At 51.9% G+C, this 18,232-nt stretch overlaps 1 protein-coding gene across 2 annotated transcripts in view; it reads right to left on the reverse strand.

Annotated features, from left to right (window-relative positions):
• Positions 1 to 17,977, reverse strand: part of LOC116949314 (EF-hand and coiled-coil domain-containing protein 1) — a 40,774-nt gene extending 22,797 nt beyond the window's left edge. Inside the window, exons 1-3 of one of the 2 annotated variants that reach the window (XM_032966465.2) lie at positions 16,769 to 17,977; positions 11,558 to 11,771; positions 9,203 to 9,418 (exon numbers count right to left, since the gene is read on the reverse strand). In XM_032966465.2, the coding sequence (XP_032822356.1) occupies positions 9,203 to 9,418; positions 11,558 to 11,771; positions 16,769 to 17,852 (1,514 nt within the window). In that variant the 5' untranslated portion in view covers positions 17,853 to 17,977. Of the gene's footprint in view, positions 1 to 9,202; positions 9,419 to 11,557; positions 11,775 to 16,768 lie in introns of both variants that reach the window. The other variant, XM_032966464.2, reaches the window with a different exon arrangement.
• Positions 17,978 to 18,232: the final 255 nt, after the last annotated feature.

An 18,232-nucleotide genomic window follows, 5' to 3' on the forward strand; every position in this document is an offset into this window, starting at 1 on the left:
GCTCTGCCCCCCCCCGTCCCCAAAACCATATTTCCATTTTGAAAATAAAACATGCTTCAAATCGCTTTAAACTATTGTCATTGTAGTGCGTATTTAATGTGGCGCTGCACTCTGATGTTGTAGGAGTGTTGTTATAACAATTAGTGTTGTTACAATTGTATATTTATTTAAAGTTGCGCATTTTGATGTGACGTCATATTTCTCAAACCCCCCCCCCCTCGTCACACATCGTCACAAATGTCTGACCCTCCCCCCCCCCCCCCAGGTGCGTGACGTCATTTATGGACGGCCCCTTAAGGTTGGCGGCCACCACGCATTGAGCACGTGCCGCAGGCTGCTGTGGGAGCTACGCTGTAGCCGGCAGATGGCGATGTAGACAAAAAAAATCCACGGTTGTACTATACTTCTATGCACCCACGCCCATGCTGCACGGGGTTTATCAACCCGCACTGCCCAGTGTGGTGAAGTATGATTACCCAGCACGAGCCGCGACGGCGTGGGGCGGCCGTCATCCAGCAGTGGATTGGCAAACGGACGTGGTGGTGGTGGTGGGTGGGGGGGAGGCTACACGCGTACACGTGCACATTTACAAGCTGGTGTTTATGCATTCTGGCGTTGCTTGAAAAGTATTGCTGGTGGAAGAGGAGAGGCGAGTCCCCCACGATGCCTCGTGGCTTCCAGACCATTCACCTTGACGCGTATTGACGATTACGTTCTCCAGACAACAACAATTGCCGCGTGTCTGGTCAGGCCCCGTGTTCGGGGGGTGGGGCGAGGGCTTTGTTTACCCAACACCCGTCAATATTTACCCCAGGCGCGCGCCACCCACCGAGAACTGGGGGCCAGACGAGAGAGAGAGAGAGATGGGGCTCACGTCATCGCTGATCAAGGAGCAGGGTGCAAACCCAGCCGTCCGTGTCTTAGGAGGGGGGGGGGGGTCAAGCGTGCGCGTCGTGTCGTGCACGTCGTCCGTCGGCGCGCGGGCCGTGGGGCCGCTGGTGTGCATGGACTGTGTGTTGAAGTTCTTTCGCTCCGTATGTCGCCAACCGTACTGGGAATGGACGACAAACTGAACACGATAAAAAAAGCAGCTATCGAGAAGTGAGTTTACAACCTAGATTTAAAAGTGCATTGCTCCAGTGGCTTCCTCTAAGATCGGGAGGAAGAGCGTTCGAGACGCCCGCAGAAGCGCTGACCCTCTTTGTTCCACGATTAGCCAAAAGCTGCTGCGACGATGACCGGAGATCGCGTGATGGTTTATACCCCTGGACGAGATCAGCAAGGTATTGTGGTTCGTTTGCGGCAAGCACTTTTGTGTGTGTGTGATGAGCGCGACCTTACAATGTACTCGTTCGGCAACCGGATGCCAATGTAGCTCAGCGAGCCACTGAACGGACACGGTCGGATCTTGCAGTAGCCCGTCACGACACGTGCCAGATCATGTTTGTCCACCCTGCAGCATGGTGATGTTTTAAAATGTTTTGCCAGACGTTCCGTAGAGTGTGTACGGCATCTGGACAAGTGACTTGTCGTGGCTTGCAGTGCTTTTTTTTCAATCCACTGCTGGATGTCCCCTCCGCTGGTGTCGCCGCTGTGAGCCTTGTGACTCGTACCGCACCACGCTTGAGCAAAGCAGAAAGTCGACGAGGACAAGTTGAGATGATGGCTCTATGACAGCAGAGATATCCCTCCGCGTGTTACACACACCTTTGCACCAAACGTGCACGACCCAGTTTGGTAAAGATGTTCGTCTAATTGCATTAAACCACACATTAACTTTCCTTCCAAGAGCTGGAATTTAATTTAATTTGTATATATTGTAAATTCAATCTTACATTTTACGTGCAGTCATTGGTGACCACACTTGAGACCATCGACTCATGACAGATTAAGCCCCCGGTTTAATTGCAAGAGGCTACCACAGATTCAAAACAGGTTCTCGGCAATGCCAACTCAGCGCTCTGACCTCTGAGCTTTCATTTTTCCAACGGAGACCAGGAGAGTGAACAAAACCATCACCCCGGTGTGCATCACCGCCCATCGTCCACGCAGCAGCCCGACTCTCCGCTCTCTCTGCCCTCTCTCTCTACCCCACCCCTCCAACTCTTGATCTTGTCTATGCCTGTCTCGGCGGGTCTGCCCACCCTGCAGCTCACGCTGTCTGACAGCCGTTACCTCGTCCAGGCGCGGTGACACGAAGCAGCGCTGCCGATTGTCGGCTCAGGGAAGTGTGTCTCGACGAAGTTGGCCAGACGCTCGGAAACGGGATTGATCTCCGATCTACTTGCGCGCAGCCACAGACAGCTGTATCATTTTATCGTGGCCAAGGCTGCACCACACACACACACACACGTGGAACCTTGCACAAACACAAACTATCGTTGCCCTAGAGGTGACGAGCAAGGCGGTGCTGGTCTTTCTGTGTCTGTCTCTGTCTGTCTGTGTCTGTTAGTTTATGGCGGTCTGGCTATCTGAGTCTATGTTTCTCTGCCTCTGTGTATTTGTATCTGTTTCGGACCCTCTTTTGTCTATGTTACACCGCGTCTATATTTCTGTGTACGCTCTGCTGTCAAGCCACAATATCGTACCTCGCTGCCCAAAGGAAGGGAGTCTCGCGACGTTTGGTAAAGACAACAACAACAAAAACCCCGATACACCAACCCTCGCCTACACCGTGCTGGATCCCAGACGTGCTCCACCACCGCCCGTGTCTACGCTTCACTACCCCACCCCTCTTTGCCATCGGCAAATCGTCGGTGTTCCTCGAATATATCGCCAGTGCCCCTGAGCAGCTTGAGTCACTGAGTACCCGACGTGATTGCCCACTCACAGGGCTGGAGCGTGATCCTTGCAATTGCGCGCGGCCTTTGTCCTCGCGAGAAGGCAACTTTGCCCACGCGTGACTTCCCCTACAACGCGCAGCTTTGTATGGTAATTGTGAGTAGCGATCGTATTGTAGTCTGTGATTAAGGTTAGTATCAACACGTGAAGCCGCGTGCTCGAATGGAAGACGGGAGAGAGAGAAGGGAAGAAAAAAAAACCTCATGCTCGTAAAGGTCGTCGGGATTAAGTGAACCCACCGCGTCCACTCCTCGTCCACGGGGGGATATTCGTGGCGTAGGAGCGATAAATCCACGTGGGGATTTAGGAAGCGTTGCAAACGCATAAAGTTGGGGGCGATAAAATGGCCAGGATGGGGGGGAGGGGTGGCTCTTGAAATCAGCAGCAGCACTAATAAGAATTAAGTCTTTTATTTACCCAGAAACATCTCACTGAACATCAAGATTTGTTCAGGATGAAGGGCTTCATTTGTTTGGGGCTGTCGGGTGGGTGGGGGTGGGGGCATGGAGGGAGGCTTTTGGGAGCTTGGGGGAACCGCGTAAAATGTTCTACAAGAAGAGTGTTTGACAAGTGGGGGGAAACTGGATCACCCGGAGGAATCACTCAAAAAATCTGCACAGATCGATTCGTGAATCCGCTGACAGTACTGCCGTCTCCTGACGCCACCTTGAAGTACATTTTGGAGTCTAACATTAAGTAAGGGTGACTCCTACTTCTTCCCTGCCCACGGCGATTCTTAGTACGGGAGGTCAAGACTTTTGCCCCCCCCCCCCTCCTCCCCACTCAATGATACGAAGTGAACGGCCACGGCACCCGCAGTCCTACTGGTAGCGCAGACATTCGGAGATCTGATATGGAACGGTCTACTTGTTACGGGAGTGTTTTCCTTTTGAAACCGCCCCCCCCCCCTGCCCTGCATCACGTATGCGTCTTGGTATCGCCCACTAAAAAGCTTTCAAATCTGCCAGCAACAAGCGCGCTATTGTGTGGGATTGCGCACTCGCTGTCCGCCGTGGCTTTAAGGGGGCAGAAAGAGGAAGCGTCGCACATCCTGGGAGTGAAAATAGACGGCCCTATCGTTCGCGCGTCAGTGTACAATTCCGACCGCGACAACTAAAACAACATCCCCCAAGTAAACATGGAAACGTCGGGACCGATGTTGGGCCGACGTCGGCATGTTTACTGGGACGGTGCTTACAAATGATCGGTTGTAATGCGCGTTTATGGTCAGAAGCCACGCAACTATTTTGAACGCCGCGCCTATTTTCATTTCCATCTCGGAGCTGTTGTGACAATATACATTCTTCATCCGGAAAGAGAAAAAAAAACTTGGCACGTGAAAGAGACGACAACAACAACAACAGCTACCTGCACAAGTCCTGGGTAAATCACCGAATAATTTTGAGACGAAGCAAACCCTCGTCTTTGAGACGCCTGGACATACGTTTTTGGGGTTGTTAATCTTGGAAGCCCAAAACGGCACACGAGGGGGTTGGTGGCCAGCACCACACCCGGCCGCCTTTGTCTTTCCAGTGGCGATGTATACTCATTTGAGGCTGAGTCGACCTAGGACCGGTTCAAATAATCGTCACTGGGTGTTGGCCATGAGCGGGAATCGAACTCGGGTCGCCGGGCTCGTAACGGCGGCACCACCGCTCCTCACTACCGACGATGACAATAATACACCTACAGCCATTGCAATGAGGTACTCGGCAGTGTCGATCGAGCAACGACCCCGTAGGCTAGCTGAGCAGGCGCACTGCGCTCCGAACCCGGCAGCCTGAGTTCATTCGCACCGGCCACGAGACTTACATCGGCGGCATTGGTGAAGCATGGTCAAAGCGGCCGTGACGTAAGGATGGAGGCCTTCATTCGGACAGCGGACTGACAAAGGGCCGTCCAAACCCTTGTAAAAAAAAAATATCACACACACGCGCGAACGTGCGTCAACGCTCAGTTCTTTCAAGACCGCCGCTTGCAATAATGTTGTCCCTGCTCGAGGCTCCTGAATGTTTTACGAGGTCCCATTGTGCCGTGTCCATCAATGGGCAATTTTGGTAAACAAGTCGCGCTCAAGTTACCCACCCCGCCTAAATCCGCGCGAGTTGTAACTCTCCCCCCTTTTGCATTGAGAGCCCCGGCGCATCATCGCCCCCCCCCCTCCCCCCGCGTGGCTCCTGGCGACAAAAGCCCCTTTGTGCCGACGGAGACGACGATAGCGATCGCACGCGACCGACACGGCCACGACATTCGCGCGACGCCGGCTTTCGCCGCACCCGCCACGGCGGCTGCTGCGGCTGCTGCTCAATGTGAGGCCACTGCTGTCCCAGCCTCTTTACGCGCGCGAGCTCTCGACTCTCTCTCTCACTCTCTCTCGGCGCAGGGATTGTTTTGGAATTCGAGGTGGGGAGGGAGGCTAGCAAGGCAGGCAGGCAGGCCAGGGAGCTGGGAGGGGGGTTTGGGTGGTGCTGGGTGGCCCACGGGTCGCATGGAAAGCGAGCTGCTGCTGCTTCTTCTTCTTCTTGTCGTATGGCTGATGATGTAGATGCAAAGCGACGACATTCAGGAGGTCAAGCCGGACAATAGCGTCAGGCAGCAGCGGGAGTGTAGCGCTGAGATTAGCACGGTCGGCTACGTATGGTGCGAAAGAAGTGTCGTATTTGTGAATCGGGCGTTGCGTCGTTATACGTTGTACGGCCTCTTCTGGATGACCACAGTCGCACACTGGAGAGGTGCTTTTTTAAATAGCTGCCGGCTCAATGAAAGAAACCATTCAACACGTCCGTTCTGCAGTAACACTGTGTGTAGCCTTAAAATAAAGAACATGTATAATACAGTATACAACTTTTTGGGCATGGCCCTTCCTCGTGGCATGTAGAGGTTTTTCGCAGATTGTCCTATGAAGAAGGTCAATTGTCTGAAACGTCAACGATGAAATATGTTTTTTTTTCCTATAAGGCCACAAGTGTTGTTGAGGAACGCGTTGAGTGTTTTTGTTAATTGTGCAGTATGCACCACCTCCAACGCAGCAGCAACATCACCAAATAATTTGCGAACTTAATGCCAGTTGCTAGCGCTGAGATCCTGGGTTATATTTTTATTTTTTATTGTTTAGATATATTTTATTATTTTGTTGTTTCCCTTCAACGTGACTTTACCGAAAGAACTAAGAATATCCTGGGTTATGTTCAGAGTTACAAGCACCTGCGATTATTAACGTGGCCTTCCAAGCGTGGGTGAATCGACGGTCTCGGCCCACTCCCTGATGGTCGAAAGCATTTCCATCACGACGAATCAGTTACGAACTTAGATCCGGCTAAACTCCAGCCCTGGGACGCGTAAAAAAATCCGTTCGAATAACAAAAAAAACTGGACTTGAACCTCGAGTTTTAGCCGTCGGGTTCCCAACCCAGCGGCGTAAAGCAGTTGTTGGGCGTGCAGGCTGTGCAACTGCGCCGTGCCCACTGCGCGGAGCGGGCCTCAAAGACGCTTCCGGCACATCGGGGCGCGAAACGTCGGACGTCGTTGCCGAACGGCAGGCGGCGCGACTCGGCAAATACACATCGGAGAGCCGTACAGACACAACCAACCACGTGAACCAATGCCCCAGTGTGACGAACCCGTCATTAATAAACAATAGAACACTGGCTCCTCATTGTGTTCTTTGTGAGCGCAAAGGACCCATCAGAGTCCGATGGTGTTGTCTCTGTAAGGCCACAGAGGACAGCTGCTGCTGCTGCTTCTGAAAAGATCATTGCACTTGCCCTGGCTGCCAGACAAAGATTATTAGGGCAAGTGCTGGTAGCGAGCACCTATGAAGGCCAGCACGGCACACGAGGGGGTGGGTGGCCAACACCAGGCCCGGCCGCCTTTGTTTCCCCAGTGGCGATGTTTACACACCGCACCAGGTAACTAATTTGAGGCTGAGTCGATCTAGGGGAGGCCCAGGGCCGGTTCAAATTATCGTCAATGGTGTTGGCCTCTGAGCAGAACTCGAACCCGGGTCGCCAGGTTCGTAGCGTGGCGCGCTAACCACTACACTATCGCTCCCCCCCCCCCCCCCACCTCTTAGCGGAGGCCTCAGAGGCCAAACTGGCGGGGCTGTGTTGTCAAATAAATAACAATGACCACGACGGGGTCGAGCTAGGGTTGCCACCTGTCCTGGTTTTCCCAGGATTGTACTCCTCTTGTGGAGGGAAGCTGTCCTGGGTAATCCGAAGGAACCAAGGATATGGATCCCTGCAGTCACGAAAGCTTTAAATCGAAAAATCCCTCAACTATTCCATCTGCAGAGCAAACAAAAAATAAAGGGATACACATTTGTAAAAAGTATCCGAATTATATTTTTTTCATGTAACCCTGCAGCACATCGTTTTCTCTCGCTCTTGCTTGGCACTACTTGGCTGGCTAACGGTCCTGTGATTCAGTTCACTTCTAAACGTGGTCAAGGCAAGGCCCCCACCTGCGTCGCTCTAGTGACAGTAATCGCACCCAAGCGGGATTCGGCATAACCTTGGGCGGGAGGCAACTCGTAGATGGATTTTTGCGGGTACATGATCACAGAGAAGCAACGTTTATCATCCGTTATCCAATGTCACCATCCGAAATAAAATAAAAAGTGTAAACCATTGCATCTCGCACGCGCCTAGACCGTACGAGTCGATTGTAGTCAGCGAAGCAATTCGTCTATGCATGCCCTCACGGCCAGCATCTGTGCTCGTTTCAAATCAGGCGTAAAAGGCAAACAATGGACAGAAGGGGAAACTCGGCACACACACGTGAGCTTCTGGTAGGGGAGGTGGAGGCGGCGGGGGGGGGGGGGCGAGAGAATGAAGCGAATGAAGAGTCTAAGACCGGAAAGCATAAAAAGCAAAAGAGGCCAGATGGGATATAGGGCCTTCACTTGGCCCACCATTGCCCACGTTTTAATGTCCCCATTGTTCCCGTGAGTGCGCCCATCTGGGAGTCTCTAAGAAGCAACACCCCACGGGTGCCAAGGGTTTGGCCGGGGCAGGTGGAGCCCTTGCAAATGATTGGCACGTGGTGTCTAAACAACTACAGCCGCGCGTGCGGCGTTACGCGGCGTGGCCGGCGTGCCACAACGAGCGCTGGCTCAAGGAGGGTGAATAGCAAAGAGGGATTAGAGAGTTCCATGTATCACACGTACGTGCGTATAATAATAACATTAATAACAATAATAGCACCAATTTAGAGCCCTTTGGGTGAAGGCCTTACCAAGCTAATTCTTTTTTTACAATTTTTATTTTACCAAGTAAGGGCCCACTGAGCTATGTAGCTCTTTTTCAGAAGTGACCTGGCCACAAATGACAGCTTCAACAAATTGGCTTACCGTGTGGAAATGCACAGCAGCCAAATACTCGAAACGCACGTTCCTAATTGCGGAGGAAAACCCCCGGAGAACAATCCACGCAAACCACGGGGAGAACATGGAAACTTCAAACATACAGGCGTCAGATTCGGGATCGAACACAGGACCTCCTGCGTACGAGGCGAGGTAGTTAACATCTTCTAGTCACCGTGGCACCCTGTGTTGGTCATGGGGATTGTTTGACCAGGGACGGATCGAGAAACTTGCAAAATGGTGGGGGGGGGGGGGAGACATCACATTAAAACATACCCATTCCAACTATGTTTTTTCTGGTAAATATTCAAACAAATACCAGGTTTCGTGGTCTCGAGGGTGAGGGGGGTGGGGGAGGCAATCGCCTTCATCGCCCTCCTCTTGGATCCACCAAGTGTTTTCCCCATACTTCACCATGCTGGTCAGTGTAGGTTGGTGAACTGGGGGTGCCGTGGTGGACGAGATGTTAACTACCTCGCCTGGTATGCAGAAGGAGGTCGTGGATACGGTCCCGACCCTTGACGCCTGTATATTTGGACTTTTCATGTTTTCACCGTGGTAGCATGGATTTTTCTCCAGGTCCTCCGGATTTACCCTCCGCATTTAGAAACACGCGTTTAGAGTATCTGGTTGCTATAAATGTCAACGCGATAAGAAAACTTCGTTGAGCTATCTTTGTGGCCAGGTCGCTTATGAAAATGAGCTGCTGTATATAGCTCAGCGGGCTTTACCTGGTAAAATTTAAAAAATAGTTTATAGTTTAGTTTCAATAGTTTAGAACTCGTTCCGATATAACTCATCACTGGTGTTAGCAGTGGCCCAGATTCAAACTCGGGTTTGCCGGTGTAAATAAATAGCAATTCCCACGGAAGTCGAACCACAACAATGATCGTTCCCTGGTTATATATATGCATAGAGTGTTCGCTAACAGTACTTGGCCTAGCAGTGCGCGCACCAATATGAGGGACCTTTGCGTGCGTATCGTGAGCGACCGAGCACCTGGCACCGAGGACCCCCTCCCGTCGCCGCTGCCCGCCGCCGCTCCTCCACTCGCTGCTGCCCGCGGAGCCCGCGGAGCCCACGGGTGCCCTCCGCTCGCCCCCGGGCAGCGCCAGCGCCGCTAGTAAGTGGCGGCGCGCCTCCTCGGCCCGCCGCAGCGTCTCGGCCCGCTCGCGCGCCCAGCGGCCGTGGGCCACAGCCGCCTCCTGCTGCAGCCTGCGCATCCGCACCGGCGGACAAACGGCGAACGTCACCGTCATCGCCGCGGAATTCGCGGACCCTGCGGACGATTTTAGCGTTGGGGGGGGGGGCGGGGGTCGTCGTGCGGTTTAAATGCCAGGGCAGTGGGGCCGGTGACGTGGCCCAGCGTCTGTCGCTGGTTTTTAGAGATTCGTGGTTTTGGGATCCATAAGGCCGCACTGGTTATTACCGCGGGAGTGTTGGCCATATATTATGTACGTGCTTTCTGCTTGGCAGTGGACGTTAACGAGTAGGCCATCACAGGATTAGGCCATTGTGTGCCAGAATCATTGTTCACATTTGCCAAATAATACATATAAGTTGTAATTACACGTAGTACTTGATGCCTCCTTGTACCACACACAGGTACAGTTGGCACTGGGGGTGCCATATAAATGCACATGGACATTTTATTGTCAAAAGCATTCTCGTAGCCATCATCCTCGCACGCACCCAACTCACTGACCTGGCAAAATATGATTTTAGTGTGAGGGAGTCACGTGTTTAAACAACAGGTCAGGGCCAACTGCATCATTGGCAGCATCAAAAGCATAATCACCAACACCATCAAGGTGGGCAAGTGATGACAGTAGAGCAACGGATTAAATGTATCTGTCCGGAGGGTCGAGCATCATCCCTTCACACGTGTTGGTTCCCTCCATCTATGTTGAACTTCTTTCGCACAGTACGCAGCCAATCGTGCTTACCAGTTTCACCCGTTTCATGCCACACCAAGCCACTCATGAATGGAACTGTCCCAACATCCCCAATGCAAGATCCTCCTGAAAAAGGAGTCTTGAGACTCAGCGAGGCTTTTCCTATCTTTAGCTCTTTGCCTTCACTAACCTGCACTGACATGAGTGGTGAAGTATGGTCAATAATCCCGCACGGCCCACGTGACAGGGTGGGAGGCCCTCGTTCAGTACAGCAGTGGATTGACAAAAGGGCTCTGCCATTTGCACGTGTCTCCCTGTGTTCAGGGCAACGTACAGGCCATGCGAGTGTAAAGTGCATTTTCAGCAGCAGCAGAAGCAATATTCACGTGGCAGAGACCCACACAGAGTTGCGCAAATTGAGGGTTACGACCTCCAAGGCCAATAACGTAATTTGAAAAAAATACTTCAAATAAAAGAAGGCATTGCGTGGGCGACCACCGTGCACAGCAGGCGTGATAGGACGTTGTTACGTTGTCAGCAGAGGGCATTGCCGCACATTCTAATGTCTTAAATTGATCTTAATGTGCAGTTTTATGGGGGGACTGTGTTGTGTTGGTGTGGTCTGGGACTGTTTTTGTTGTTGTTTATCCGCCTGGCCCTGGCTTGCATTTAACGTTGACAAATCGGCAGGAAAGTATGTACTTAAGTAATTTGTCCTTAAATAGTTATTTTTTTACGTGATTCCCTTTACCCATATCTGTCAACCCATACTACGGTTTACCCGTAATATTGTACAGGGAAATTGAGTTTCCAGGTCCATGCGGCATACACCCGTTTAAATACGGGCAAAAGAAATGTGTCTATTTGTTTGTGTTTCTCGCTTGTGATGGGATGCACTTTGAGATGTATAAGGGCACGGAGGGACCAATAAAGTCTGAATTGCTCTGTAATAAGATAGCCACTGATAAGTGGTTGACTGGTGTGCTTTGCATTTTCTACATTTTGCACACATATCGTTATTTATATTGATTGTTCTTGTAACTTTCTGACCCAACTGGACATCTTTGAAAAAGCGCTTCACAGCTCATCGGATTCCTCCTGCAGTCGAAATACACATTATGATTCTGATCCAGTGCAGCAAAATCGGTTGTTGTACTGTACCGTGCTCCAAAAGTTTTTTCGCTCCGTCACCTTCGGCAAAGCACACACCGACCAACGCGGTCAAATAACCACCACCACGACCCGTACGGTGTGGGGAGACACTCATCCAGCAGTGGATTGGCAAAGGGTCAGTTGCACGCGTTGTGGGTTTGTCCCCAAAGTTCACCTGGCCTGGCACGGGTACCGTGGTGACGTCACCGTCACTTCGTGGTGAATGTCGGCGATTGTTGTTGGTGTGTTTGAGAGAGAGAGGTGAGTGAGTGTGACAGAGAAGTCCGTGGGTTTCGAGAGCCCAGACCTGGCCAGCTGAGCGCAGTGCCTCTCCTGCACGTGGCTCATCGCAATGCGAGCGGCGCGCAGCTCCGACTCCAGCGCCCGGCAGAATCTCGCTGCCTCGGCCACCTGCCGGTCCCTGGAGCCCCGCAAGAGCTCCAGCTCCCTCAGGACCATTCTCCTCTCGGGCCACCCCGCCGTGGCGCCCATCGGAGCCTCCTCGCTCGTCCCGTTGCCGGCTGCTGACAGTCGCGCGGGAGCGGGAGGGAGAGATGCGTGAGAAAGAATCCCCGTCAATAACAACAACGGCGGCGGCATCGAACAGCACCTTCATCGTCAACGTCGCCTGGTCAAGGATTTTGCCAAGAGGCGGCGGCAGTGCTTCGACTGCTTGAAGGTATCTGTGCAAAGTGTAGAGCGCCGTCCCTTCAAACGCGTTGGTTTCCTCCAGAAAACAATCCCCAGAGTCATCAGTTTCGTCGCGCGCGCTAAGCAGTTCGTTCATGGCACTGCCCCTGACATTGATTCGAAGCTTTCGTGACTGCAAGAAATCCATACTCCTTGGTTCTTTCGGTAAAGTCACGTAGGTAGAAGTAGGAAAAAAAGAATAAATCACGACGTTCCGATCGCAACACAAGCGACCATCATCAGGTGTGAAACAAACACGTCAGCAGGAGACCTGCTGACGTGTTTGCTTCACGCCTGATGATGGTCTCCTGCTGACGTGTTTGTTTCACACCTGATGACGGTTGCTTGTGTTGCGATCGCAACGTCGTGATCTATTGTTTTTTTTTGTTCTACCTGCGTGGCTTTACCGAAAGAACCAAAGAGTACGCCCCTAACGTCGCAAGGCCGTTTCCTCCCGAAGGGTGGCGCAGTGACAACGCTTGCGCCTCGAAGCAAGAGTCCACTCGCTCTGATTTACGACTGGGGCGCATTTCTGCGTGGAGTTTGAATGTTCCCCCCGTGCTCTGCGAGAGTGTGTTCTCTGGGCCCTCCCGATTTCGCGTCAATCTCAGGTTCAAAGTGTACAAAATGCGAACGATTATCGACGAACGCGGATCATTCACCGGTAGTCATAATGCCCATCGCTAAAGCGGGTGCTGAGTCACTTTGTGCCACACAGGGCCAGCTGCCAACAGGGGGGGGGGCCCTGCGCTCTGAGCCGTTTCGTTGCGTGATAGATCAAGTGCAATACAAGTGCAAGTTAATTAATTAATTAATCATTCATTCATGGCCAGCCTCGGAGTGCCCGGGTAGAGGTGGGGTTGATGAAGGAGGGCCGAGGACGTCCTAATGAAGTCTCAGCCCACCCCACCCCCCGCCAGCCTCACCTCTTCGAATTCTAATAGGCAAGTAAATAATGCTGCTACGATATTGAGTCGAGCGCATGCGGCCCCCGCTTTTATGACACAATGCGTTCCTGGAAACCCCGTCGTGAATCGGACCCTATCGCTTGCCGAAGCGTTTTTACTTCTTCCGTTTATGAGCCATATTTTTAACAGGGGTTTAAGAGGTAAAACATCCACACGCAAAACAAAACAAAAACCGCTTGAGAATAATCAAAGCTCTGCGCCAAGTCTCATCGGAAACCTTGGCTGACTCTGTTCAAATGTGTTCGAAGCCGTGTCGGAAGATACGTAGTAAATCAAGCTTCTGCGTCTTTAAATCTATCCACGGTGGAATTATATAAGCGTCGTAAATGTGTGCCGTCGTAAACCGGACACCGCCAGTACAATGCATGGGACAGCGTTGCAGCCTGTATTCAAAATACATTTGGGGTGGGAGCGCGAGCAGAATGCTCGATTGACAATAACAAACCGCGTCGTTCATTATTCATTCCGTTCAGCGCGCATCATTTGTTAAGAGTTTGTTGAACATTGTGTGGTGCAGCCCCCACCCACCCACCCCCACTTACACAGCTCACGCGACAGGGTCGGTGGTGGATGTTGATGGGATTGGGGATGTTGGGGAGGGGGGGGGGCAGGAGTCGTGAGTTGGATGAGCCCATTCGTGGCTTGAATGAGTGCGCTCGAGTATGATGATGGAGCTCGTGATGTCGTTGTGAATATTCCGACAGCGACGATTAAATTATCTTCTTAGGATTTCGATGGTGACACCGCTGCTGCTGCCGCTGCTGACGATGGTAACAGTGGCAGTGACGATGATGATAACGATGACGATTGTGGTGACCACGTCAACTCTGCTTGACGCTCGACGGTGAAGTCGGTGACCAGGATGCCCATGGGCAGTGATGACGACCGCGTGACGAGGACCACAACAACGACGACGACGATGATGGTGATGATGACGATGGCAGTGACGATAATAGGCGATGCGATAGATTGTATGTGCATACCGCGCGTGCGTCAATGTGGCCGCTGATAGGGTGGCGAATGACCCGCCTGATAGCGAGTGACAAGAGTGAGTCCGCGAGTGAAAAACACGAAAAACAGTGACCATGGTAGTAGCGATAGCAGAGCGATAAGGAAACGACTCCGGCGAGCGAGAGACTGAAGTGAATGTGCGAGTGCTGTGATCGCCAAACAACGCAGGCAGCCTCACGCCGAATTGAATCAACGGCACCGCGAGTGAGGTTTGAATGCCCGCAAACGGCAGTGTTGACGATACCGATGGCGGAGCAGTGATCTCGAGGTTATGACGGTGGCACTGCACTTCTTATACAACGATCAGAGTGACCGCGACGATTGTGTCCAATACCAGTTACAACCACCATGACCAGCGATCGGCAGCCAACAGAACAAGAAGGGCGATTATTTTTTTGTGTATCGAATTCGGTGAAATAAAAAAAGAAATCTATATTTCAAGAGCCGCAATGCACGTGGCGCATACGAGACGGTGGGCCTTGATAAGTGACGTCACAAAGCTTTCCTTTAAGAGCCGCACGCGGTTCCGGAGTCCCAGGTTATATGTACGTACGTAGAACTTCCTTCGCACCGTACGTAGCCAAACGTGCTAATCGGGGGTGCGGGGGATGTACAACAAAATAAACACAAAAGGCGGTTCTAAAAGCGTGATGTTGCCGACCCCTGACCATGGAAATGGCGATGATGACGGTGACGATGATGATGACGGAGAAGACTGACCACAGAGAGACAGTGACGTAGTAACTACATTACTAGTGACGCAGAAACGACATTATCAGTGACGTAGTAACTAAACTATAAGTGACGTAGTAACTACATTATCAGTGATATCAGTGACGTAGTAACTACATTATCAGTGATATCAGTGACTACATTATCAATAGAGTAGCGACTACATTATCAGTGGTGTAGTAACTATATTATCAGTGACGTAGTAACCACATTATCAGTGACGTAGTAACTACATTATCAGTGGCGTAGTAACTACATTATCAGTAGCGTAGTGACTACATTATCAGTGGTGTAGTAACTACATTATCAGTGACGTAGTAACTTCATTATCAGTGACGTAGTAACTACATTATCAGTGATATCAGTGACGTCGTAACTACATTATCAGTGATATCAGTGGCGTAGTGACTACATTATCAGTGGTGTAGCAACTATATTATCATTGGCGTAGTAACTACATTATCAGTGGTGTAGTGACTACATTATCAGTGGCATAGTAACTACATTATCAGTGGTGTAGTAACTACATTATCAGTGGCGTAGTAACTACATTATCAGTGGCGTAGTAACTACATTATCAGTGGCGTAGTAACTACATTATCAGTGGTGTAGTAACTACATTATCAGTGGCGTAGTGACTACATGATCAGTGGTGTAGTGACTACATTATCAGTGGCGTAGTGACTACATTATCAGTGGAGTAGTAACTACATTATCAGTAGCGTAGTAACTACATTGTCAGTGACGTAGTAACTACATTATCAATGGAGTAGTAACTACATTATCAGTGGTGTAGTGACTACATTATCAGTGGCGTAGTGATTACATTATCAGTGGTGTAGTAACTACATTATCAATGGTGTAGTAACTGCATTATCAGTGACGTAGTAACTACATTATCAGTGGTGTAGTAACTACATTATCAGTGGTGTAGTGACTACATTATCAGTGACGCAGTAACTATATTATCAGTGGTGTAGTAACTACATTATCAATGGAGTAGTAACTACATTATCAGTGGTGTAGTGACTACATTATCAGTGACGTAGTAACTATATTATCAGTAGCGTAGTAACTACATTATCAGTGGCGTAGTAACTACATTATCAGTGGTGTAGTGACTACATTATCAGTGGCGTAGTAACTACATTAGCCGTGGTGTAGTAACTACATTATCAGTGGCGTAGTGACTACATTATCAGTGGTGTAGTAACTACATTATCAGTGGTGTAGTGACTACATTATCAGTGGCGTAGTAACTACATTAGCAGTGGTGTAGTAACTACATTATCAGTGGCGTAGTGACTACATTATCAGTGGAGTAGTAACTACATTATCAGTGGTGTAGTAACTACATTATCAGTGGTGTAGTGACTACACTATCAGTGACGTAGTGACTACATTATCAGTGTTGTAGTAACTACATTATCAGTGGTGTAGTGACTACATTATCAGTGGTGTAGTAACTACATTATCAGTGGAGTAGTAACTACATTATCAGTGGTGTAGTAACTACATTATCAGTGGTGTAGTGACTACACTATCAGTGACGTAGTGACTACATTATCAGTGGTGTAGTGACTACATTATCAGTGGTGTAATGACTACATTATCAGTGTTGTAGTAACTACATTATCAGTGGTGTAGTAACTACATTATCAGTGGTGTAGTGACTACACTATCAGTGACGTAGTGACTACATTATCAGTGGTGTAGTGACTACATTATCAGTGGTGTAGTGACTACATTATCAGCATTGCAGTAACGACATTATCAGTGACGTAGTAACTACATTATCAGTGGTGTAGTAACTACATTATCAGTGGTGTAGTGACTACACTATCAGTGACGTAGTGACTACATTATCAGTGGTGTAGTGACTACATTATCAGTGGTGTAGTGACTACATTATCAGCATTGCAGTAACGACATTATCAGTGACGTAGTAACTACATTATCAGTGGTGTAGTGACGACATTATCAGTGGTGTAGTGACTACACTATCAGTGACGTAGTGACTACATTATCAGTGGAGTAGTGAGTGGGGGAGGTGCCCCCTGCCCCCGCGCTCGTTATGCTCCCTGCGGACGGCGCGCCTCTCGGTGTCGGAGTCTCACCCAGGGTCTCGCCCTCGGGGTGCCCCCGCGCTAGGAAGCAGCCGTCGTGCGCGCCGTGGCTCCGCGCCAGCGCCACGTGCAGCGCCAGGCAGCGCGCGTCCGAGCGCTGGAGGGCGCAGCGCATCCCCTCGGCGATCTCCCGGAGCGCCTCGTTCTCGTCGCGCAGCGCCTCCGTCTCGTCCTCCAACTGCTCCAGCGACACCACGAGCTCGCAGCAGCGGCCTCCGTCGCAATGGGCCGGCGAGGAGAACGCGGAGGAGGAGGAGGACGAGGAGGGGGCGAAGGAGGAGCGCGCGGCGCGCTGCGGAGCAGGGAACGTGCGCGCTTTTGCGAGTCTCTCGCTGCCTTCGAGGTCGAAGGACACAACCTTGCTGCTGCTGCTGCTACCGTTGATGCGCCTGTTGCTGCTGCTGCTGCTACTCCCGCTGGTGCTTATGCTCAAGGTGGGGGTGCTGCTGCTGGTGATGCCGGCGGTGGTGGTGGTGGTCATCCTGCGTCGCAGCGGCCCGGTTCTGGTTACGCGCGCCTCCACGTGCACGCGCTCCTCTCCTGCGGGCGCAAGAGTGAAGCACCCCCAATCCCGCACCGTGCCCCCCTTCTCGCTAAAGAAGCCGCAGAGGCGCGCGTGGAACTCCTCGAAGGACACTTCATCGGGCAGCTCCTCCAAGACCCCTCGCGCCTCCTCCTCCTCCTCTTTCGTCTTCTCCTTGGCATCTCCATCCTGCTCCCCCCGCTCCTTCCCCTCGGCATCTCCATCATGCACCTCGTGCTGCTTCTGCTGCTGCTGTTGCTGCTGCTTCTCGCCCTTCATCCCGCGCGCCCCACCGACCCCGATCAGCTCGCATAGTGCCCTGAAGTCCTGCGCCTCCACCGTGCCCCGGCCGCGGTAGTCCAGGTGGTGGAAGGTCTCCTGCAGGTACTGGTCCAGTCCCGTGGAGAGCACGGCCACCTCGTTCTCCACGCCTCGGTCCAAGCCAAAGCGCAGCGCCAGAGCCCCCGCCAGCCACTGAGTCCGTCCCAGCGCGACCTCCCGGCGCGCTGGGTCGCTGGCCACGATGGCCCCAGCGCCCGGCAGCGATCTCATCGTCCCGTGGCGGAGGTGGTGGCCCGGCTGGTGGAGGCGAGGCGCCGCCCGTGTGCAGCGAAGGCTACGCGACGCGCGGTGACTGAGTGTGGCCGTGACGTGGCTCACGCATCACTGACTTCGCCGCGCGGGTCTCTCTGTCTTGCACAGCGGCGGTGCGTACGGGACGGAATTGATGGCTCTGCCTCCCGCCAGCATGTCCACCCACCCACCACCACTACCACACCCACCAACCCCACCCACCACCCCCACGACCACACCGACCATCCCCGCTGCCATCACCACCACCACACCCACCGTCCCCGCCACCCCCACCACACCGGCCATCCCTACAACTACCCCCACATCCACCACCCACCATCCCCACCATCAACACCACT

Source organism: Petromyzon marinus, chromosome 36 (genome assembly GCF_048934315.1).
Source record: "Petromyzon marinus isolate PM22_M1 ecotype Great Lakes invasive population chromosome 36, UKy_Petmar_22M1.pri1.0, whole genome shotgun sequence".
Classification (NCBI taxonomy): Eukaryota; Metazoa; Chordata; class Hyperoartia; order Petromyzontiformes; family Petromyzontidae; genus Petromyzon; species Petromyzon marinus.